Source organism: Acomys russatus, chromosome 7 (genome assembly GCF_903995435.1).
Source record: "Acomys russatus chromosome 7, mAcoRus1.1, whole genome shotgun sequence".
Lineage (NCBI taxonomy): Eukaryota > Metazoa > Chordata > Mammalia > Rodentia > Muridae > Acomys > Acomys russatus.
In genome coordinates, this window is record NC_067143.1 from 50,947,815 (window position 1) to 50,973,795 (window position 25,981).

The following is a 25,981-nucleotide window of genomic DNA, read 5'->3' on the forward strand; positions in this document are numbered from 1 at the left end:
TGGTTGAGGCTCACTGATTTGGCTACATTGACTCAAGCCCCAGGATCCAGCTCCCACAGTGGGGGGGTGGGGGTGGGGGTGGGGGTAGGGGCTGGGGAAGGCCACAGTCATGCACCACCACACGCGGCTTTTTCCATGGGTGCTGGAGCTTGAACTCGGGTCCCTGTGCTTACATGGAAAGCACTTTATCTTTTTGGTTGTGAGCCTAGCCTTTAACAGGTGAGCCATCTGTCTAGGCCAGCAAGCACTTTATCAACTGGGGTATTACTTTAAGTTATGAATTCTCTTATAGTATATTAAAGCTAAGAGAAATCTTAGCTATCACAGCGTGTAATACTATCAGCTCACCAGTGACAAAGCCCCACCAGGTGGGACAGCTTGGTTAAAATCATATTGGTAAAACCCATAGGCAATGGAGTGAGTGGGGAATATGCCTCTATCCTCCAAAATGCGCTGCTCCCCACCAGTCTGTGTTCTTTCATTTGTTTGTTTTGTTTTTTGAAACAGGGTTCCTCTGTGTGTAGCCCCAGCTGTCCTGGAATCACTCTGTAGACTAGGCTGGCCTTGAACTCACAGAGATCTGCCTACGCATCCCCTCCCTCCCCACCCCCTCCACCCCTGGGCCTGCCCCGAGTGCTGGGATTAAAGGCATATGCCACCATGAGACTGGGAGAGCCTTCACAGTGGCTGAACTCTTGCTTGTTTTAAAGATTTATTTTATTTTATTTTATTTTATTTTATTTTATTTTATTTATTTATTACGCAAAGTGTTCTGCCTGCATGTGAGCCAGCAGACCAGAAGAGGGCACCAGGTCTCATTATAGATGGCTGTGAGCCACCATGTGGTTGCTGGGAATTGAACTCAGGACTTTTGGAAGAACAGCCAGTGCTCTTAACCTCTGAGCCATCTCTCCAGCCCTACATATACATTTGTATTAAAAGAATAAAGGCCTGATCTTGCATCACCTCCCTGCAATGAGGAAAACCAATTTTGCTTAAATGTAAATATTAAAAAGGCATCTCAAAGAGAGGTGTATGCACAGAAATGAAAAATCAAAGGGAATAGTGGATAGAGTTAAGTAACAGTGGGAAAGAGCTTCGGCTCAAGCCGTTCATACTCACACTGTTGCCACAGGACTCCCTGCTCTACGTATTAAACATCATTCCAGGGCACAGCGCTCCACCAGCCTCACAGTTAAACACTGTGGTGTTGGATTTCCAATATTGAAGCTTTATATTAAAAAGCATTTTAAAAGGATCACGGGTGGAGCCTTACAGGGCCCACGGGTATTTCAATACCCTCAAAAGGAAAACCACCTCCTGGTAGGGAAGTCACTTTCATCACCCCAAGACCACCAAGGCCCCAGTGGGAAAATGTGAGCTCATGTGGTGAATTATGGCGATCACAGGCCATGCAACCTCAGATGTCACATTCTGTTGCCAATCATTTTAGCTGAAACCCAAAAGGTTTAAGGTTCCCAGCATTCTGAAATCTGAAAGGCTTTTTACCTGCCGAAGCCAAAACCTGGCCCTCCGAGGTGTGCTTTTCCAGCAAGCATTAATGACATCCACCACACCTAACACAGAGCAGAGGTGTGGGGTTCCTATGCTGCTCTGGGGAGCAGAAAGGTCACTAATGAGAGTTTTGTTGGTGAGAAGTCGGAGGGAGAGAGGGGGCTTGGGAGCAATGGCCTGAACTGTATGTGAAATGATACTAATTCAACAGTGTTCGAAGAGCTTCGAAGTAAAACAAAACCCCACAGTTCCCTATAGCAGGTATTTATGATTTGCTTTTAAGATATAGAAAGCTGCTCAAAGCTAGAGTTTTTGTGTAATTTTTGTGGTAAAAACTTACACACCTACACAGACCTCATAAACCAGTTCAATGCCCCTTTGGGTTATATGATGGGCAAACTTTGCATCACAATGCTTCTGAGCACAGTGAGCAGTCTGAAAGTGCTCACCATCCTGCCTTCCCGATCCCCCGAGGCAGCTCATCTGTTAAGGAAGGAGCACGCCGCTCTGAGCCAGACAGGACAAAACATTTAAGACTCCAATCATTGGCACAGCCTTGATGGAGTCATTCCCCGTCCTCAGTGAGACACTATTTGACATATGGACTCTCCTTTCCAGGAAAGCTGCGTGCATGAAGGGACACAGGCACGGAGGACACCTGGGTCTCATTACCACAAAAGGCCCTCGTATTATGGATTACTTAAAAATGCACAAGCACAAACATTGGGGTTTTTTTCTTTTCTTTTCTTTTCTCTTTTTAAAACTAAATGTCTCAGTCAATTGAACTCAGATGAGCATTCTTCTCTGGGCACGGTTCTCCCGTTGTGTCCGGCTCTCTCTGGCACACTCTAACAATAACTTACCCATTTGGAAAAGCATAATAAACACTGGCCCCTTGGTGGAGTTTCCCAAATATTACTGACCCATGCAGTGTTAATCTGCTGGAAGCTCCCTCACCAGAGCCTGTCCCGGGAATGCATGCACTGCTGCAGGACACTAAGAAGTCCTTGGAGGCTCAGGAGGTCATTGTTTAAAGCAAGGAAAGAAAGGGCATCACAGCAGGAATGAGGAGTCAGGTGATGAGAGGTGCCCTCAGCCCAGCACCAATGTTCTTTGCCTCTCTCCTCCCTTTCTCTCTCTATCCCTTCTCTCTCTTTCTCTTTTTAACATTGAAACAATAAAACAAACAACACCCCCCAAGGTAATCCTCTGCCCACAAGAGGAATTCTCACAGAACTAAAGTAATAACATGGACCACTGCTGTTGCAATTTTTGAAGCCTGGAGTTGAACTATCTTCCTGCCTCGGAGTGCTGTAATCACAGGCACTTAACTGCTTGCTATCTGGTTGCTATCACTACATTTCTCCTCATCAGACCTAAATCACCTCTTGCCCTTCCTTCAACAAGAGTTGTTTTTGAAGACAGCTCAGGCATTCTCTGGTTCTATGGAGTGGTTTTCCTGATCCCCTCCCAAGAGAATTCTCTCCACTTCTTTGAGTCTCTATACCACTTGCTGCCTGGCTTAATTACACACCTGATGCCCACAACAGAGCTACATCTCCCCAAGGCTAAACCAATGCCTTAATCCTCTCTGCATCCCTTTAGGGCCTGGCATGGTAGATAGACAACAAACAGGGCATCTGTATTGCTATCCTACCTACGCATCCTGCACAATCAGAACACAATAACACAACACAGAGTTTATCCTTCTTAACACTTCTGACTCCTGGGGGAACAGGGAGCAGACTGACGGACTGACAGGGGGCTTTATCTCCCATTTCACTCTTCAGCGACTTCACTGAAGGGCTACTGTGCAATTTTAAAGGAGCAGAGAATGTATGCGGCGTTAGCGAGCAGTCCAAGTGTAGACAGCTATGGAAGCCATGAGAAACAAGGCACTTGAAAGAAAACCAAAATAGAACCAAGAAATCTTGCCGAGTAGACAGGCCAGGGTAACAGACTCCCACAGCACTATTCCTGCTCCCAGCACGTCATTCCCTATTTAGCAGCCAGAAGGAAGAGAGCTCAGCTCAGGCCGCAGCCCCTCCCAAACCTGTTAGGCACTGACCACTTGCTGAGAATGAGACAGAAGCCCCAAGGCCCTGCTGACCTCGAGCCACCTGACCTCCCCCAGGTGCTTACTAAGCTCTAACCACACAGACTTGGTCTTCTTGCTCCTCCCTTCCTCCCCCTTTTGCAAGTAATCTCAATTATGCTGATTGAGGACACCCTATGTGAGAGACTCTTTGAAATGCCATCTCATTCAATCATGCCAAGGAATTAGTGATGCAAATAATCCAGGTAAAGGGACAAGCTAAGAGAGTACATGATTGCCTTAAATACCAGCCTTTTCTCTAACACTCCAATCCCAAGTTTTTCATATATGTCAAGGCTACCTCCACCATGACCTCTGACCTTTGAACTTAAATCCTTTCTAGCTATAGCCTAATTGGTTCCTTCAGCTTTCAAATTTTGTGCTAAGTGTTGTTCTTTAGCGAGGTCTCCTATGAATAGTTTATCTGGTTATCATGTAATGTCTGTCTTCGTTGACTGGCTGCTTCCTTCAGTAGGCTAGGGTTCCATCAAAGGACACAGTAATTACACCCTAAGAACTCAGCACAGTGCTTGGCTTATAAGTATTTAATAAAGTAAACCTCTTTTTTCATTATTAATTTGTGTGTAGGGATGATTTGCCTGCACGTATCTGCACATCACATCCATGCCTGATGTCTGTGGGGGTTCTGGATCACCTCAAACTGGAGTTACAGACAGTTGTGAGCTGTTATGTGGGAGCTGGGAATCAAACCTGGGTTTCTGGAAGAGCAGCCAGTGTTTTCTTTTAGCTGCTGAGCCATCTCTCCAGCCCCCCAGTAAATATTTTTTTTAATGAGTGAGTAAGGATAATAACACAGTACAGGCTTTAGGACGTGACACTTTGCATAAAATGAACCCCGAAGCGCACTGTCCGGCTGAGGAGGTCTGAGGGCTCACTGTACAGTGAAGCCAGGCCTACCCCGCTCTGCTGCTAACTCTGTAGGCTTCCTTCACTCTAATCCGTGCTAAAGATAAAGCAAAACCTCAAGCTTTTACAGACACCGGTGTGTCCCAGTTCTCACAGCAACTACACAAGGCTGACTGGAAATTAACTCAGACACAACATGGCTCCCAGAAGGGGCCTCAGAACGTAAGCTGAGGTTTCCCATCGCTTGGTTACCGTTCTTATATCATGTCCCAGCTAACCATGTGCTATGCAGGCAGACAGGGGTAATTAATTAAACTCCACTTGAATGCTTTTTTATTTATTTATTTATTATGCAGTGCTCTGCCTGCACGACAGAAAATGGCATTAGATCACATTATAGATGGTCACTGGGAATTGAACTCATGACCTCTGGAAGAGCAGTCGGTGCTCTTAACCTCTGAGCCTTCTCTCCAGCCTCCATCCACTTGAATGTTTAAGACCACAATAACAACATTTTTAAGGGGACGTGGAAGCACATTCTGATGAACGGACACTAAGAACAGCCTCTTCTTGAAGTTCTGTGATGTACAGCTGGCTTAGGGAATATTCTATATTAGACCTGTGAACAGCATTTGGGCTACAGGCAAAATAAGACAGTTTATTAAGCATAAGACCATCTTTTGGACCGGGAGCCAGCTCACTCGCTGGGTCAGTGCTTTCTGTACAAACATGAGGACTTGTGCTCAGATCCCTGGGCACTCACATTAAAATACACACTCTTTGCTTTGGTATATTAGGGGAAAAAAGATTTTAAAACACAAAAATTATTTTGAATCTGAATTCTGTAATCCCTTTAATGTAAAAGAGAAGAGTGAGAATTTAACAAATTAAGGCAATGCTAACAGAAATACCACAAGATTGAATTTCAAATACTTTTCAGGATGGTAATAATATGACTCCTGACAATAGACTAACGCCTGCTCTAACTAACCCTGCTCCTAGCTATACACAGATTTTCATAAAAACCAATGAGAAAGACCATGAAATTACTAGCCTACTGTCCAAGCCCTCGCCCCCCACCCCTTTTAAATTTCAAATACAAGGCTCCATAAATGTGGAGAGCCATGCCAAATTCTGCCATGTCAGAAATCCTGTGCTTAGGCTGCATGCTGTGACCTTCGAGTTGCTGACCTTTGCCTCATGCAGTCTTGTGTTCTAGGCTATCCTTGGACTATTTACCTTTGAAAGAAGTAGGGAATCCCAACTTGGAACCACCCAGAGGATCAAGGAAGTTCTTACAGGGAACTACTAAAGTTCTTGCAGAGAGTGATTGAGGTTATTGTATTCTTGCCTGGGGGCTAGGGTGAGTGGGATTAGAATAGCTCCTATTGACCTTGCTCTCTCTTACTAGTCAGCATTGAAGTGAATCTTGATTAGAAATTTCCTGACTTGATTCGTTATTTCTCGCGTCTCTGTATCCTACTTTCAATCCCCACTCCTTCTTTCAGGTGAACCCTGATTCAATTTTTCCTGCGGGCTGGGACACGACAAATAAATATTTGTTCCAAGGTTAGCTGCATATTCTGTTACAGTTCCTAGCAGGGAAGCAGGCCTATGCACTTCCCTGTGAAGGGATAGAAATTCTAAAAACTCCTTTGGACAAAGTGCTTGGTATCTATTATCAAGATAACTCTACTCCCATACATATTACATACACCAAATCTTTAGAAGTAAAAAAAAAAAAGAAAGAAAGAAAGAAAATACCTTGGAAGTCCTCAGAATTAGGCAACTTGACACCACATACAAAATAATCCTTATGCTCATTCTGTGAATTTAATCAAAAGATGAAATTAATTCATTGTACTAAAAAGCAAAGAAGCTACTAAGTCAACTCTAGAATGCAGAGGTAGGTCGGTACGCCTTCTTAGATGCAGAATAGTGTGAGAACTCTTCAGGCTGGCAAGGATACATGGCGACGATGGCCACACTATTTTCCTGCATTTTGTTACGCTTGATAATTTTGATAGTATAATCACATGTGCATTATCTAAAGAAAAAGGTGTATGAAAGAAACCTCATAAAGCATCTTCTTCCTGGGCATGGCAGCACATGGTTATAACAAGGCAGGAAGACTAGGAGTTCAAATATCATCTGTAACTGCATCGCATATTTGAAGAAGCCAGAACTATATGATATCCATTTTAAAAGCAAGGAAAATTAAAACAAAACAAAAAACAAAAACAAAAAAACATTCTGGGGGCTGGAGAGATGACTCAGAGGTTAAGAGCACCAGTTGCTCTTCCAAAGGTCCTGAGTTCAATTCCCAGCAACCACATGAGATCTGATATCCTCTTCTGGTGTGCATGCCGGCATAACACTGTATACATAATAAATAAATTTTTAAAAAACACATTCTGGCTAACCCATATCCATTAATTTGACAAGATTCTATGAGCAAATTCCAATTCTATTGGCTTTTTCTCTGAAAATTAGTTTATTTATAGATTACTATTAACAAGGAAGCTACCAATTTAGTAGACTCGATTTTTAACTAATGCCCTGATTAGATTTATTTTACTACTACCTTTTATATTGATTTTAAGAAACTGCATTAAAAATTTACTATCCTGATAATTGCCTTTGGAATATCTTAGTGAATACCAGTGCACGGAGGTCACTGAGCAATTATGGTTTATAGAAGCACATATACATTAGAAGAAATATATCAGAAATGGTGGATAACTGGTTGAATAAAAGATTCTGAAGGAACCATAAATAATTTGGCATTCTTTCTGATAGTAAAAAATCCTATCATCAAGCTGATATATAAAACAATCCAACTGTGGGATCTAGGACCAACTAAACATGTGTGTGTGTGTGTGTGTGTGCGCGCGCGCGCGCGTGTGCACACACGTTTGTGTATGAGTGGTGTCTGTGTGCATTCATGTGTGTGTGTGTCTGCGTGTATGTCTGTGTATGCATGTTGTGTGTGTGTGTATATATGTGTATGTGTGTGTGTGTGTGTGTGTGTGTGTGAGAGAGAGAGAAAGAGGAGAGGGGTAGAGGTTAACTCTGGTATCCTTGGCTGTCCACTTTGTTTTTGAGACAAGGTCTCTCAATAGGACCTGAGGCTTGCTATTTGGGTAGACTAGTTGGCCTCTGAGTCCCAGGGATTGGCCTGTCCCCACTTCCCCAACACTGGGACAAGAGCACGCCACCATGCCCAGCTTTCCCCTTGGGTCTTCATGCTTGTGTGCTGAGCACTATGAGGGTAGAGCTCTCATCGCAGCTCCCCCGGCTGAGTCTAAGCATACTTCTGAATAAAAACTACCTCTTAAAGATCTCCTGTATCATGAGAGAGCAAAAAGAGGGATGGCCTTTTCACCAAAAGGCAATTTCAAGTGGAGTCATCTTTCCAAAACCCCCATCTCGTCAGGAATTTGCAACTTACCAAGTCAATTGGGTAAATGTAGGAGAGCTCTGAGAGTAGCTGCCTGCAACGAATTGTCAGCTGTGCATTAGTCTTCAGAAAGAGTTCTCTAGTGGGGAACAAGGAAAAGTACATTCATAAAAAATTATGCTTGCGTGTTGTCTAACACTTCTTTCTACTTAATTAAACCAGAGAAGATTAAATGGTCTATAACTGGCCAGAACATTTGGGAAGTGGAAGCGAGACTGACAGGCACCTAGAGTCCTGACCTGTCTCCAACAGTGCGATTACCTTAACTTCATACTGTGGACTCCTGTGTGTGCCCAGTGCTGTGCTAAGAGCTAGAAAGAATATAATAAGCAGATGCCCATGCCAGGAGCACCTGCTTCTACGTACCGGGAGCACCACACATGTTTACTCAGTTATTCCAGCGACCATAGTGAGCTATCCCTACACCCACTAACACTTAGCAACCAGCAATTCAGTGAAGCTGATTCGATTCAGAATTTGATTTATATGGCATTTCATTTAAAAAGAGGGAAAGAAAAAAAGTAAAAGTAGCCTTTTACAGCTACACATTACAACTGTCTCAAGAAATACTGTGTTGTGAAATCAGAAAAATAACAAAATAAATTGAACAGCTGAGCAAAACCCCAAAGTGAGAGCGCATTGCCCAAACGGCTAGAAATGTGACCAGGGCACAAATATCACAGTGTGGTTCCTGCCTGTCATAGCAACTTCAAAACCAAGGAGATTTAAAAGGAACTACAGGTGAGAACAAAAGGGATAGCTGGGGTGCTGCAGAGAGCCTCTGTTACACCATCAAATGCCGGGGCGGGGGCGGGGGGCGCACTGCAGTTTCTAATCACAGAGCGGCTAACACTTCGGAACTTTCTGAATAAGGGGGCTATTTTTTGTCATTCTTGATACTGCCTATGTGATTAGGGTAACGAGATGAGATAGAGCAGACACTCCGAGGACAGAGCTGGACACTGTAGTGCCTAAGTAGTAGAGGCCTGGTCTTCACCTCTGCCCATAGCTCCCTCCATGAAGGGGTTGGAAGGAGAACAATTACTTCTGAGCGACAAAGACCGGTGAGCGGCACACTGTGGAGGTACCTGGAGGATGGCAAGCCTACACTGGCACAGAACGCCCCCAGCTGGAGATTTATTTGCATCCTTGGCAACTTTCACTGTAAACTGTAAACATCTGTGCTTCCTTGAGTCTGTGAGGCCCTGGAGTAAATCGCCAGTTAATTGACCTGAAGGAGAAATTTGTGGGAATCGCTATAGCTGGCATCTGCAGCCTGTGACTGGCATCTCACAGGTGTCAGTTTGGAGCACCTCTCAAGAGGAACCAGGCAGTGTCAGAACTGAACTAAATCACAAGACACAATTTTGCTTGTGGGAAATCTGGGGTCAAAAGTGTTGTGAGGTCAGCGTGAAGGAACACACTGGCAGCCCCTGTCTGAAGAGCACCGATGGCTCTGCCAGTGAGCTGGTCACCGTGACTCCTCAGAGCCTCGCTTCCTATCTGTAAATTGGAGGATAAGAACAGATATTCTCTGCTTTGTTCTAGGTCTAAGATATCTGATATCTTAGAAAGATGTGGGATGACAGAACTTGCCACAGAAGTGACTGATGGTAAGAGAGAACAGAGATGACTGTGAATTATGGAGAGGAAAAGAAAAAGCTAGTGTCATCATATTATGTTGAGGGGAAAATTAAAATGCCAGTTTGTTGAAGGGTATTTGAAAATTAAGCAAAGAATCCTCATATTAAGAAGAGGAAAATATGGTAAAAATGGTATTTTAAGATGAAAGCATTTGTGGGCAAATGGGTGGAACTAGAAATGATCATACTGAGTGAGTTAACCCAGACTCAGAAAGACTCACATGATATATACTCACTTAAATTGGACACTAGCCCAACAGGGATATCCCCTGAAAGTCTTCACTTACCAGGATATTGGGATAGATGCGGGGACATCCTATTGGGACTCTAGGTGAGAGACGTATGGGAGAATATGGAAATAGAAGGATCCAGATGGCCCTAGAAACCTACAAGAACATCATGATGGGTAGATCTGGACCCAGTGGGGGTGTCAGCTCAAAATACTGCACCAACCAAGGACAATACATGCAGTAAATGTTGAACCTCTACTGAGATCTAGCCAAGGGACAGGACATTATCCACAGTCGTGTGGAGAGCAGGGACTGACTCTGACATGAACTCTGGTGCCCCATATTTGACCACTTCCCCTTGGTGGGGAGGCCTGGTAGCACTCAGAGAAAGAATAGGAAGGCTACCAAGATGAGACTTGATAGGCTGTGACCATATCATGGGGGAGGAGGTCCCCTTCTGTCACAGACCTAGGGAAGGGGAATAGAGTGTTTGAGGGAGGGAGGGGGGACTGGGAGGAGACAAGCAAGCGGATAACAGTTGAGATGTAATCCAAATAAATTAATAATAAGTAAATAAATAAAAAAGATGAAAGCCCATAGCAGCATTGGGGGAGGGCTGCAAAGCTGGAGACAGAGTGGTTAGAGAAAGGCTGCAGGTGTGGCCAAGCTTATCAAGTGTGGCATCAAGAAGCAGAGGTCCGAAGCAATTACTGATGAAAGCAAGTCAGCCAGCTGAAGTGGCATGGAAAAGACAGAGAGCAGAGGACGGAAATAGCTATACTGGGGCCTGGGCGATGAGAAACAGTGTTCACGTTGCTAGGCTCCAGCACAGTGCAGATGCACAGCAGGTGCTCACAAATATCTGCTGAGTAAGGCAACGGGTGTGAGAGTTACACGCAGTGTGAATTAGCAGCAGCCTTTCACGGGGCTGCTTTGCTTCACTCCCCGTAAGCTGACCACTCAGAGAAGCCAGTTCCCCAGGGCATTTACCTTTTTGCGGTGCACTCCTTCCTCAGCTCACTCAGGGACTCCTTCTGCAGTTGAAGTTTGCCATGCTCAGTTGAAAACGCGCTTCCTACAAGGGGACATGGAAGGAGACAATGACAGATGAGATACTGCAGGCATGAGTCAACCACAAGTTCACACGCAGAGCTCAGTCTCCTGACTGACAGGCACAGAGACAGTTCACAGGCAAGGCACAACAGATAAAGAGCTTTAAGATGGATTAAACAGAACAAATCACTGTTGGTTTGGTTTCCATCGGTCCAGCCTCTAGTAGAAGGCGAAGAGCAGACTCGTAGACTCTGCACCTAGGATTCTGGACACTGACCAAGAAGCCTTTATGAGACGTCAAAATTCAGATTTCACTCCCAAAAGACTGGTTAACTTATTTTCAACCACAAACTCTACACTGCATTATTGAGAATGTAAAATGTGTAACAGGAAAATTACCTACATTTTGATTGCTATGCTACAGTTCATGTAACCAGTTTTATGAACTTTCATCTTGCTTGTATATATTTTAGTGACAATCACAGGGCACAGGAAATATGCATTCTGATTTTTCTATATTATGTCACAAGCATTTTTACATGGTGACAGTCTAAAGTTATGGCTGTATAAAACTTAGCTTTATAGATGTGGCTTGCAGGACTATCACACATTATAACCCACAGGCTCACACTTGAATCCTATTACAGAACATTTCATTTCCTCTTAGTGTTTGCTTTAGTATGCTAATAATTGTGTTCCTATGTCTGTATTTTGCAACTATATCAACTCTTTAAAACTCAGTTTTGTGATAATAAAATCCTTTTCCATCCTCCTACTCTGAGAAAATGAGAGCATGTGCTCTTGACAGTCCAGGCCTGATTGCATCTCCATAGGTCATCCATCAGGCGAAGAGAAACAGTGTAAGAACCTGACATACTAAGTTTTCTATTTTTCCAAAGTAATTTGCTTCATGAACTGTGATCCAATAAGAAGAGCTACCCTAAACGCTTCTGCAGACCTATCTACCCAGGGAAGAACAGAAAACAGGCTTATTTAACCAAAATCCAGCTTAGACCTCAGCACCAAATCCACTACCTAAGCAGTTTTTGTCTGCCTTCTGATTTATTCAAGGACTTCGTTCATGCTAGACAAATGCTGTACCACAGAGCCAGGCCCCTAGCCCTAAGCAGTGCACACCCAAGCTTTTTCTAAGCACCTTTTCTTCTCTTTCAACTAAGACCCCCAAACTCAATCAAGGAGCACCACTCATCTTCTGTAGCTAAATATTATTCCACAGATCTCTCTCTTAATGATTTTATATGACATCTAAGTCGATATGCACCATCTATGGATGTTGTAAATAGCCCTACAATAGACAGTGGGACTCTTTTCATCCTTGCTCCAGTGTCCCTGCGACATGTTGTACCACACTACTTGAACTTTTTTTTTTTCTTCACTGCCCGTAGGACCTGTAGTGATGCACCCTATCATTCCTGATACTGGTAACCTGTGCCTTCTCTCTTTGTGCTTGGTTGTTCTTGCTCCTAGCTAATAAAATACTTAACTAATTAATTAATCAAGGCAGGGCCTCACTATGTAGCATTGACTCACAAAGCTCCTGCTGCCTCTGCCTCCTGAGTACTAGGATTAAAGGCATGCGCCACTATGCCCAGCCAAAGTTTTTATGTTTTAATAATCTTTCCAAATAACTGTCTTTTGATTTCATTGATATACTGTACTCATTTTCTGTTTTTAAGTTTCTGCCCTTTGCCATTTCTTTCTCTCTGTTTAATTAACATGGGCGTACTTTGTCTTTCTTTTCCTAGTTTACAAAAAAAGGTTTAGATTAACTAGCTGGAGACCTTTCTTCTTTTTAAATATACATATCAAATTTCCTCCTAAGCTTTTGTGTTATTTTATGTTTTCCTTTAAACTTTCACACTATATCTTCACTCAGTTCAAAATACTTCCTAATTTGCTTTGGTCTTTCTTTCTTTCTTTCTTTTTCTTTCTTTCTTTCTTTCTTTCTTTCTTTCTTTCTTTCTTTCTTTCTTTCTTTCTTTTTGACCCATAGCTTCTATATCACATTGTATAATTTCTAAATTTTTGGAGTTTCCAGATATCTGTCAGTGGTTTCTAACTTATTTTAATCTTTTTGAAAATTAATTAATTAATTTATTTATACAGTATTCTGCCCATATGTGTGGCTGCATGCCAGAACAGGGTGCCAGATCTCATTGTAGATGGTTGTGAGCTTCAATATGGTTGCTTGGAATTAAACTTTGAAAGAATAAACAGCGCTCTTAACCTCTGAACCATCTCTCCAGCCCCACTTATTTTAATCTAAGAAAACATACTCTGTGTGACTTTAAATAATTTTATAGTTGTGTTTTTCTTAGTAGCAGATAACATTTTTAAACTTCCATGTGGCCAGGCGGTGGTGGCACACACCTTTAATCCCAGAACTTGGGAGGCAGAGGCAGGCAGATCGCTGTGAGTTCAAGGCCAGCCTGGTCTACAAAGCAAGTCCAGGACAGTCAAGGCTACACAGAGAAGCCCTGTCTCAAAAAACCAACCAACCAACCAACCAACCAACCAATCAACCAACCAAACTTCCATGTATATTTGAAAAACAAAAAGCTGCTGTGCTCAAGAGCAGCAGTACACTGTCAAATTGATTATTGTTAGGTTAATTTGTCCTGGAGAGACATGAACAAACATCTACTTAACTGAGACAGGGCAAGGAAGACAGACCAAGTAAATGATCCTATGTAAGCTTAGTTTGGTGAACCCACTGAGTTTACATGGGATTCCTTACAGAAGCACAGACAAGTGCTGTCCAGCTACACCACTAAAGAAAATGTCTCCCTCCTCTGAAAACCATGAGTGGATTATGTCCTTAGGAAAAGGGCTGGGTCTCCTGTGACAAGGGTGCTGTCTCCCAAAAGGGAGTGTACGTGAGCATCTCTGGTGGGAGAGCACAGCTGTCCTGATTCCATCTGGCAATGACCACATCACAACCACAGCACAGAGTCCCACAACAAGGATTTTAAGGTCTTTTATTTTTACCAAATCTCTCCATGTTTTATCAGTTCCTCAAAGGTATGTGTTTCACTTTCCAACTTCAGTTGTGCATTCACTCATTTGTCATTCAGGAACACCAGGGTTGTATCTGTCCCTTAGAATTGTGGGGTCTCTAGCTCTTTCCCTTAAGGCTTAGAGTGGCTGTTATAACGGGGATTATGCTGTTAATGCAACAACAGCCACTTTCTCCTGGAGATCTTCACCTTCAGCTTCCTACCATGTCCTCAGTCTTCCTGTGACTATCCAAAAAAGAGTGACCCTGCCTTCCAATCCCTACAATTTCATGCAAGCCCCACAGTAGGCCACGGACGACGGGTAAAAGCTTTAGCTGAATTCTTTCACCCTCTTCTACAGAGGTCGCAGCTTCTTCATATGCTGTCACCTGTCTCTCTGCATACACCTGGCTTTCTTCACCCCTCCACCCCCCATAGCTCATTGCAATCCTTGTGCTGAGAATCTCTTGGCTCAATGTTGTATAAACACTGCTCTCCAATTGTCCCCTGATCAGCCAATAAAGCAGCTTACAGCCAATAGCTGAGCAGGGCAGAGAATGGGGCTTGACTTCCTGCCAGCCAGAGGAGGAGAAGTTAGAGGAGAAAGTAGGGGTTTGAGCCATGGGTAGGGGTCCAGGAGACATCAGGAGAGAGGAACTGGAGCAGAGAACATAAGAAAGTGCAAGCATCTTGGGGATTTACGATGGGAGAAAGCCAGGCTAGGTTAAAGGGTTAAGAATAAACTAAAACTGCTTGAGATGTGCTGTAAAGCTTGATAAATAAATAATACTATAGTCTCAATATTTTAATGCAAGCTGGTATAAGAGAGAAACTAAGAAACAAAGACAATTTTATAAAAAATAACTTTAACATGGCTGTCCTGACATCTAGGTTCTCTGATGATGTGAGACGAGTTGTGACTTTGTACAGTATTTTTTAAAATTAAGTTAGACATCAGATTTTTTTCCTTTGTTCTAGGCCGGTGCAGGAAGTCAAATATGAACACACTAATTTTTTAAAAAGGTGTGTGTGTGTGTGTGTGTGTGTGTGTCGGGGGCAGCAATTCCATTTGTTTAATGTGGACTTCCTTGTAGTGAATGTTTTTGTTTTGATTCCAAGTGTGGGATGTGGTGTGTGATGTTTGTCTGTTGGAAACAGACTTGTGTGAGGGTGTGTGATGTTTGTCTGCGGGAAAGGGAATTGCCTCATATGGCGGGCAGGGTCGGATGGTCTTTACTTTTGAAAAACATCCTGGTATGGATTCTTAGAGGAGATAAAAAGAAGCCCCCCAGAACAGAGGCTTTCCTTTGCATACTTTTCATCGCTTCGTATCCCTTGGCTGCTTGTTGCTCCAGCTTCAAGATGTCCCTAGAGAGAAATGCTCCAGCCGCTTCAAGGTTCCTGCTGCTATTTGTTCTTGCTGCTGTGTTTGTTTGTTGAAATCCTGATGGAGAAGAGTGGAATCTCCCCAAGGAGGAACGGAATCTAAGGAACTGTCCCTACTAACCTCCTCTCTCTCCCTATCTAGGGTAGGTAGGTTGGAAGGGAGGTTGAGGCATTAAAGAGCCACAAATAAAGAAGGTTTAAAAAAGGTCAAAGTCGGGGCCGGGTGTGGTGGCACACACCTTTAATCCCAGCTCTTGGGAGGCAGAAGCAGGCCGATGGCTGTGAGTTCAAGGCCAGCCTGGTCTACAAAGTGTGTCCAGGACAGCCAAGGCTACACAGGGAAACCCTGCCTCAAAAAAAAAAAAAAAAAAAAAAAAAAAAAAAAAAAAAAAGATCAAAGTCTACACTTGGTTGTGCTTCTTTTCCTCAAATATTTTTCTTCAAATACTAACACAATAACTTTTTTTTTCCCACAAACTACTTCAAGCCCAAGAATAATTGACTAGTACAGACACCTGGTATATGTTTCATTTGAAGTGATAGAGATTTGTATCACTAAGTAAAACGCTTCATTCTTCACTACCTTAGTTAAGTATCAGGAACTGTTGACAATGCAGCTTTCCCTCAGGGCCTATTGGGGAGGGGGAGCACTAACTTTATTTAAAACCACTACAACTGTGGGGGAAAGCCTGCGTTACTTTGGTGCTGCCTTAGTTCAGGCTGTTTCTGTCCTAAGTAAAACCATCTTTCATGCTTCCTCCAAGCTGGTTATAAAAGTCCACAGTCATGTTCATCTCTTCCCTACCTTTCTAGTACAGCAAATATTTGTATTATAGGGCCAAACAAGATCAGGATTCATTAAATATGGAAAGCAATGAAAATAAATGTTATTAAAAGTCGCTTCGAATAAACAGAAGGAACAGAATGGTCCCCAGGCCAGCTCCCTACTATAGCCTTTCTTAACTCCTGATGGCTATGCCTGGAAAGTCTAACTTTAAATCCCAGAGAGCTCTCTCTGCCAGGAACCCCAAAATCAGCTGCTCCATCTCTGCCTGGACCGCACTCTTTCTTTGCTGTGTTTATCCATGTAGTCTTATCTTCCTGTATTGTTGAGCATTGTTTTGTTCCCACTATCACATGGATTCATCCTTTATGGCTTCATCACTATTAATGACCATTTGGGAGGGAAGGAAAACAAACAGGTGCTGGCTTTGCCATCTCCCAAACTACCTCCCAAACTGTCCCCCTGTTGAGGCCTATACCAGCGGTCCACCCTGCTGATGTGGAGCCTCTGTGCAGTGGGAACACAGGCAGGCGGTGTAGTTTTAACAACTAAATGTCATTGTTGGTGCCTATAAATCTAGCAGCCAAAGACTATGACTACTGCTTCCATCAAGAAAAGAAAGCACTGTTTCTTCAGGCGTTCTCTCCCTCTGAGAATTTAGTCTCACACTGGCCATTGGCCAACTCCTGTCAAGTTGCAGTTAAACCAATAAATCACCATTTCGAGTAATTTCAGAAAACCAAAAGGCAATATTCCTGAGCTGTGAAAGTTCTCTCCCAACCGAAATGCTTTTCCTGTACCAGGAGTTGGGATGCTGTCCTTTTTATGTGTTAATAGATGTTTTTTATGTGTGTTTTGGGTTTTTGGTTTTTTTTTTTTTGCTTTGAATTTTGCAAAACTGTAATTGACTGTATTTTATTATGAAGTTCACTACCTTGCACATGAGAAACAACACACTAAACCTGAACGTAGTGGCAAGAGAATTCTCTTTAAGGAACCAGTACATTCCCTTACTAGAGGGACGGGAAGCAGCTAGCCTTTGTGCGGCTCCACAAGTGGTCTGAGTACTGAGAGAAGCGCTCACGCTCACTATAGTTCTTAGAACAGAAGCTTTGACTCTGGGGCTCTGACTGCATTTAGACCGCCTAGCAGATGAATCTAGGCTAAAATATTACCTACGCCACACTTCAGACTCTAGACAAGTCTGGACCTCATCTTCTTTTTACTGAGACAAGGTCTCACTATGTAGCCCAGTCTGGCCAGCCCCAGTTTTCAGAGCGCTAGTTACAAGCATCACCACCTACCCAGCAAAGTATTAACTTCTCTGAGCTTTTTTTTTTTTTCATTTAGGAAATAAAAATGTATCACATTGCCCCAACATTTGCACTCTCTCCCCCATGAAAGTCCGAGGGGTGAAGAAAACTCCATAGCTGGCTTGAAACTTTACTTAAAACTAAGCACAAAGCACAAGGAGGTGCCCTGCCTGCTGTCCTATCTCAGAGACCACTTCCTATAGTCCTACGCCTTTCCCTAACTCCAATAATCGGATAATGACCTCATTTCACAGGATACGGAAGTGATAGGGTATTGTAGAATTCTGGCCATCAACACAAACTGCTCCCACTGTCGCTTTCTCAGCTTTGTCTTATTTATCAAAGAAGGAAATACTTCCAAGACTACTCTGAACTCCTTTCCATTCAAGCCCACTGTGTTGGTTTGAATAGGAATGGCCCCGCAGACTCAAGCACTTGAATGCTTGGCCTTAGGGAGGGACACTACTAGGAGGTGTGGCCTTGTTGGAGGAAGTGTGCCGCTGTGGGGGTGGGCTTTGAGATCTGACAAGCTTGCCTAGTGTGGCACACAGTCTCCTGCAGCTGCCTGCGATCACGATACTGTCAGCTCCTCTCTAGCACCATGTCTGCCTGCATGCCACCTTATTTCTCGCTGCAACATAATGGACTAAACTTTTGAAACTGGAAGCTAGCCTCAGTGAAACATTTTCCTTTATGAGAGTTGCCACACTCGTAACTTCTCTTCACGGCAATGGAACTCTAAGACACCCACCCTGGGGCTTCCTTTTTGATTGTTTTTCCCTGTGTAGCCTTGGCTAGCCTGGGTTTGCTTTGTAGACCAGGCTGGCCTCAAACTCACACTTTGCCTCTGCTTCCCCAGTGCTGGGATTCGCGACAAGGCCCTGGGGCTTCTTTTAAACACTGTGCCAAGTCCCTCCCCTTTCTAGGCTAAGCTTTTCATTCTGCCAGGATCTTCTTAGTTTCCAAGGCTGAGCTCCTTAAGGAAAACTTTCCAGAGCAATCCTTGTAGACAATGGTCTCCCATAGTTAGAGTCTCTTGTCACAGCTTGTACTAGTTACTAACAGTTAATGACAGCATTAATGAAAACATTATCTGGTTTATTCTTTAGAAGGAAACTTAATTTTGTTTATGTTTGTGTGTGGTGCCTACAGAGATCAGAAGAGGGTAGCAGATGCCCTGGAGCTAAATTACAGGCAGTTGTGAGCCACCTGACCTGGGTGCTGGGAACCAAACTCACGACCTTTCAAGGAGCAGCAAGTGCTCTTCACTGGTGAGGCAATCCCTCCATCCATTTGAGTTTCTTACGTATACCTTGCTCACTGCGTAACCATTCAAAGCTGGGTATCTTGTCCTCCCTTTCTACGTCTCCCTGCTTCTCTAAGGCGCTTGCTCCATGGCTGGACTATGCAGGCCATGTCCCAGGAGGTTATCACAGTGGAATCTACCAGCCAAATACCCGCTGGATCTATTATATACTCTCTGCTCCTTTAACATTCCCAGGGTGCTTAGATTTTAATCGTGTAGTACTTCATTGCCAATATAGCATTGTCGCCGGCGACTCACTACCCTCAACAAAGGCAGTAAAGAATATTCTCTAAGACATATATTTAGCCTGTGCTCTGTGTTGTCCTCATCGATACAAGCCTATCTAGTCGTTGAGAAATCTGTGTGCTATTTTAACATATCCCCAAAACTTACAGTCAAAGTTCCTTGGCTTCTCTAGCCTCTTATATGGACAGTTATGCAAAAAAAGAAAAAATAAATCTGTAGTTCAAAGAGTGACCTCCCGTTCCTGTAGCAGCCCCCCCCCCCCCCCCCCCCCCCCCCCCCCGTGCACACCACTCTAGAAACTGCTTCCTTTCGCTGTCTCTTCTCACCATCTCCCAGCTAACTACGGCATGTTCTTGCAGATGCAGCTTACGGGGCATCTCCTTTATCTGACTTTAGAGGCCCGCCTTCTGTGTTCCTGACACCCTCTAACTAGCTCTGCCTTACAGCCGTTACAGAGCCTACAGCTATGAGGTCTTGCGGTGCCCAGCTCTTCCTAAGTGTTCGATGATGACTGACATGCACACACTGCAGCCACACATGCTGTACCGACGCTTCTCGTGTCCTGTGTATGTGTTGTTTGCAGGGCCTCTTGTCCTAGTTCGGTCCATTCATCTTTTCAAGATGCAATACCCTATCAAGATAGGTCTGCTAGAAACTAGGTTTACAAAGTAACAAGTTCTTTTTGTTGTTGTTGTTGTTGTTTTTTTTTTTTTTTTTTTTTTTTTGAGACAGGGTTTCTCTGTGTAGCCTTGGCTGTCCTAGACTTGCTCTGTAGAACAGGCTGGCCTCGAACTCACAGCGATCTGCCTGCCTCTGCCTCCCAAGTACTGGGATTAAAGGTGTGCACCACCACACCCGGCACGGAACCCTGTTCTTAAGGAAACCTGTTCAATAAAATCTAGATCTTTTATGAATAGATGTTAATAGTGATTAATTTTCTAAAGGTGAAGTTCTCAAATATTTGTAGGAGGTGACTACTTTTGTTCAAGGTGGTTGGGATGGAACCTGGGCCCTCATGAGCGCCTCGCAGGTGTGCTACCAATGAGCTTTAGCCCCTGCCTGAAGCTAACAGCCCTCTTGTCTGTTAAAGATTAGAAGCCAGTTTTCAATACAGTGGATTTAATAGGAGAAACAGCATCTATGTGTTAAATTATAGCTGGGAGGTGTTGATGGTTCACACTCGATGCTCAAGGCTGCTCTGGATGCCTAGCAGGGCAGTTGTTACTTCATGTTATATTTGTAGCGACAGGGATAAATGACTTGTCCAGGAGCACACAGACAGCTGGGAACAAGGTCGAAATGTGACTTCAGACATTTGATTCCACAATATGCGCTTTTCTCACCCTAACCTCTTGTAGAGTGCATTCATGAGAATCACACAAAAGTGCTGTGGAGCAGGAAGTTTTCAGAGATCCTGTGACGCACTAGGCATTTGGTTTTGCTGCATTACTTAATTATTTGTTGTTGTTGTTGTTGTTTACTTAAGAGTTTAAAATTTTTTTTCTTCAGACAGGATCTCTTTATGTAGTCTTGGCTGTCCTGGAACTCACTATGTAGACCAGGTTGGCCTATCTCTGCTCCTGAGTGCTGGGATTAAAGGCATGCACCACCACACTCAGCCTGCATACAATATACATTGATCTTGTTTTTTCCCCCTATTTCCAGATCCCTTCCACCTCCCTAACTTTCCTGTTTCATGTTCTCCACCCCCTCTCAATATAAATATAAATATATAAATATAAATATAAACAAAAGACCAGTAAGGCAAAAATTCCTAGACAAAACAATACCCCTCCAGCCCCAGCATGCTCAAAAAAATCCCCATGGGGTTTGTTTTATGTAAGCCAATTACTCCTGGACATGGGGCCTGCCCTGACATCTCCTTAATATACCCAGTGAGACTCTGTTGGAGAAAACTGACTTTCCTTTATTAGTGGGTATTAATTGCAGATAGCCTCTTGGTTAGGGTTGGGATCTTGTGTCCAATTCTCCCTTTCAGTCCTGGGACCCTGCTGGCTTGAATTGTGCAGGCCCTGCACAATTGCCACAGTCCCTGTGAGTTCATATGTGCACCAGTCTTCTTGCGTTTGGAAGATGCTGTTTCCTTGGAGTCATCTAAAACCTCTTACAGTCTTTTCATTTCCTCCTCTTATGCATAGATTCCTGAGACTTGAGAGGAGGGATTTAATGAAGACGGAATGCTCCAAAGTCTCTCATTCTCTGCATTTTGTCTAGTTGTAGGGCCTTGAATTAATTCTTATCCACTGCAAGAATCAGCTTCTCTGATGTGAGTTGAGGGAGGCTCTGATTTACGGGTATAGCAGTGTGTCATTAGTAGTCATCTTATTGCTTTCTTTGTTTGTTTGGTTGGTTTGGTTTTTGGAGACAGAGTTTCTCTATGTAGCCTTGGCTGTCCTGGACTTGCTCTGTAGACCAGGCTGGCCTTGAACTCACAGCGATCCGCCTGCCTCTGCCTCCTGAGTGCTGGGATTAAAGGCATGCGCCACCATGCCTGGCCTCATTTTATTGCTTTTTAAAAAACAGAATAATAGTAGGTTTTCCATAGCTGCACGGCATAATATCTAGTCTTATGTTCTTGGCCACTTTATCAATGTCAGATACGAGTTCTATCTCACTGGAATGGGCCTTAAATCCAATCACAAAGTGGTTGGTTACTCCCATAACATTTGTGCCACAATTGCACCAGTATGTCTTGCTGGGAGACTATATACAGACCACTGTTGTAGGCCACAGGGTTTGTGGCTGAGTGATATTTATAATTTTTTACCTTTCTCTTCTGTATGCAGAGTACCTTCTAGCACCATGAACTCTAGTCACTAGGGGTGAATCTTCTAGGTTGAGCACCAACTTGATTTCTCCATGTTTGATGACAGTAGAAAGTCTTGTCTTCAGCAATAAGCCCTTATCATCAGGTTGTAGAAAACAATCAATAGCCTTGGCAACAGCTGTGGTGCTTGGGAGAGGGATGGGGACCACGGTCAACTAGACATAACCCATTCCTAGTACTGGAAGTTTTACTTGAAGGCCTAATTGGCTTACCTTTTTTGGAAGCTTCTACAACAGCAGGCTTCCTATGGTTTTTCAAAATGCCTCAGGCTCATGGGGACTTCTTAAGTTCCTAATAGTAGACCCTAATTCATGTACAGTTTCTCTGACTTTGACACTTATGGTTTCCACTGAGTAAGCTGTCCTTGCTGCTTTCTGTAGTGTGTGTCTGACATGTAAGCAATGTGTAAACTGACAGTGTGCTCTTAGGGCTGTGGACCGGTAGCTAGGGAACTCTTTTCCTGTTTTCCTTTTCATTGCATGACAAGCGAAATGAATATTCCCCAAAGAGTACTTCTGTTTAATAGCGTTTTAATCCACAGGAGACCTGGAGTGGAGGTCCAACTTGTTCTTAGAAAGGTATCCAGCCATTCTACGGTCATTTAGAATATTCTCAGGTTGTACGAGTCTATCATTTCCAAAGTGTAGGGTTGGCAGATCTTATCGTTTGTTTCTGCTTGTTTGTTTTTGAATTTTTGTTAAAATTTAATTGTGTGGTATACTTCCCCATAGAAAAGACACCACACTCACCTGCCCAAACAAAAACCATCTGGACTCTGCATCCTTGGCTGCCATTTGTCACCGGAGGGTTGTTTGGTGGGGGTGGCCAACAGACTTCCCCAACTGGATGTCCTCCTGTTTTGCTTGGCTTTCTTAGCTCCTTGTGATAAGCAAGAGTACACCCAGCCAGCCATGCTCTAGGTGACCTCGTATTAACAGAGGTCAGATGTGCTCAGTTTCATTGCTCAGATTTCCTCTTGGTAATTTCAGTGAATACACTGCCCAAATATAGGCAATTCTCATTAATTATAATACTTTCTTATCATTTTCTGAGAAATCTGAGAATGAGGGTGGCCTATATCTGTAGTTCTGTTTATCTTCTGTGTAGTAGAAAAATCACTATGTTGCCCTGACCTGCACGTCAGGTTAAAAAAAAAAAAAGCGCCACAGTGTATCTGAGCTAACGCTTTGCCTGTATGTAAGAAGCGTCATAGGCATTGGTCGGAAGCTGCACTTCTGCACGTGGTGCAGCAGTTTCCTTTTCACTTAGGTTGTGAGGCTTCTTGTAGAGAATTATTCTTACAATTTTAACCCAATGTGTATTTATGAGGATTAATGGCAGAACTGAAAAGTTAGTCTTAGGTATTTTGACTTTTTGGGTTTTTTTTTTTTTTTGTGGAATTGGGGATTAAGCCCAGTGCACCGTGCATGCTGTATAAATAAAGTGCTCTGCTATGGAGCTACATCCCTCCCTAGGCCATACTTTTAACATTTTATAGCCATCTTAAAGAACTTCCTAGACAAATTTCCTTTAAATTTATTAATGCCTTAGTGTCTTTGGGATTTATGCTATAACATTTTCCTTTTTAATTTTTTAGTAATAATGAAATATTATGTGTGCATACATTCATGTGTGACATGGTACCCATGTGGACACCAGATGACAGGTTTCAGGACTCAGTTCTCTCATCACCTTGTTGAGCAGGTCCCTCTTGTTTCTGCTGCACTGTCCTCCAGACCACCCCACCCAGCAAGCTTCCAGGCGATTCTGTGTCTCAGCCTCCCATCTCAGTGTGGGAGCGCTGTGATTACAAATGCATGTCCACATTCAGATTTGTGAATTTCTTGAATCAAACTCAGGTCTTGAGACTCCTGCTCAGCAAGTGATTTTCCTGGTGGAGCCATCTTGCCAGCTCCTAATGCCTGAATTAGCATCTTATCCTGGACTATTGGTATTGTATACAGCTTGCACAAGGCAGTAGAAGCCAGACAGCTTTTGAATGGAGAGTGAAGAGGGCACTTTATAGGTCCTAAGCAAACTTCAGCTCTTACTTTCATATTAAATGTACTTGTGATGATTTATTCTAGTAATGTCTTAAACAGACTATAAGAAGGGTAGACTGTCATTTCAGTCTCCTTTTCAAGTAGAAGGCACAGATACAAAGAAATAAAACACCGACAGAATTCTATTTTGGTTTATCAGTTTTTCCACTTAGTTCTCCCAAAAATCAGGAATTACTACGTAGCAAAAACACATTTACAATGAGATGGTTTAGTATCAAAGGAAAAAAAGATATACACAGTTATTGAAAAAGTTACCTGGCTTGAGACCCTAACAGGGAAACCTGTTTTTTAATTAAACATCAGAAGTTAGACCACTAATATCTTCTCAGAAAACACACACACACATACACACACACACACACACACACACACACACACACACACACACACCAGTAAAGATCCCTCATGACCCAGCTGAAAGCTGCTGCAAAGGGTTAAGAACCTGCCTTGGAGGCACAGAGAGGAAAAACTTCTGAGCAGGGCTAATTATGCCCCAGGAGTTAGTGTTAGTTGGCAAGCCAGTAGCAGGAACAGAAACTCTATCTTGTCTCTTTCCAGTAAATCATCTTACAATGGATTTTTATCATCAAAAATCACCAGATATAACAGGCATCTGGTTTCTTCAAATGGTTCACACAAACGGATTCCTTTGGCTCTGATCTAGTTGGCGATGCTACTGAACAGATATGCAAGAAGCAGAAATTACTCCTAGGGTTATCAGAAGAGCCAGCAACAAAACCAAGGCCAAACGTCAAACATTCCTGACCTTGTCACCAGGCTCTCAGGCTCAGCCTTGTGAGCAAGTGTGTGTCTGCCTACCAAGTGTGACTATGTTGAACAAGGACATCCCTAAAGAATATCAGGACCTATCAGTAAATAAACCCTCTCACCTATACCCAGCCAGTGCTTCACTGTATTTACCATAGGATCAACATTAAATCCTCTAGCAGCTCAAGAAATATAAACAATTCTCGATTCAAAGGCACACATAAGGACTGGGGTATAGCCCAGTGGGAGGGCTCATGCAGGAGGGTACTGCATGTATAAACTCCGTATTAAAATCAGGTCTGACCCATCATGCCAAAGACTCATCAGCTTGGGGATCACCATAGAAAGAAAGACTGGAAAGAAAGGACGATGATCTCCAAGCTGATGAGCCTTTGGCATGATGGGTCTCCACAATGGAGAGCCAAGAAGGTGACTGCATGACTGCACAAACAAAACACCAGAACAGACACCTATGAGCCCTGCAATCACCATTTGCAGCACAGTTAGATACTGACAATGAATACAAGCTTGGCCACAACTCTCTATATGCATTTGAACAAACTTTTCCCCTCTGTAAAGAGGATAATAATATAATATACCATATCGTTATCACTAAAAAAAATACAGTATATTTAACTCATAGGACTCTTAGTAATGATTAAATGAGAGAATCATCAGGAAACATGACCAGCCTGACATTAGCATTCTCTATAAAGACAAGCTCATAAATGAGTATATATTATTATATATTCATCTAGTGCTCGTTGACAATCACACATGTACATGATGTACCATGATCATTTCGAGACAGGGTTTCTCTATGTCGCCTTGGCTGTCCTGGACTCAATTTATAGACGAGGCTGGCCTCAAACTCACAGCGATCTGCCTGCCTCTGCCTCCATGAGAGCTGGCATTAAAGGTGTGCGCCACCACGCCTGGCTCCTTTCATATTTTAATAGTATAGAAATCACTGAAAGCTTTAGTGCTTTTAGTCTGGTGACACAAAGCTTGAAACTTCCTTTTATCATAGAAGACAAAAACATAGTAAGGAACACAGTCACGGGGGTACAGATGCCTACCTTTTGACTGCAGTGGTGCCATACACATGCCATGGGCTTCACACATCATGTTACTCATGTGTGTGTTGTGTTTGCACAACACACATGTCATATGTATGCATGTATATGACTGCATCCATACACATCAGATCATCGAGGTCAGAGGTCGGGGCTAGGCTATCTTCTGCTATCACTCCTCACCTTATTTTTACAGACAGACGCTCAAAATGAGTCTGATACAGATTGACCACACTAGCTGGCTAGCACACCCCAAGGTGCCGCCCGTGTGTACCTCCCAGGGCGGGGACTTGCAGGTGCTTACTGCCACC

The 25,981-nt window shown here is 43.3% G+C and overlaps 1 protein-coding gene across 1 annotated transcript in view; it reads right to left on the reverse strand.

Annotated features, from left to right (window-relative positions):
* The window catches only part of Uvrag (UV radiation resistance associated), a 256,107-nt gene that overhangs the window by 99,891 nt on the left and 130,235 nt on the right, over window positions 1–25,981 (reverse strand). The window contains exons 9-11 of the mRNA XM_051149003.1: window positions 10,801–10,885; window positions 7,929–8,016; window positions 6,242–6,302 (exon numbers count right to left, since the gene is read on the reverse strand). Of these exons, the coding sequence (XP_051004960.1) occupies window positions 6,242–6,302; window positions 7,929–8,016; window positions 10,801–10,885 (234 nt within the window). The remainder of the gene's footprint in view (window positions 1–6,241; window positions 6,303–7,928; window positions 8,017–10,800; window positions 10,886–25,981) is intronic.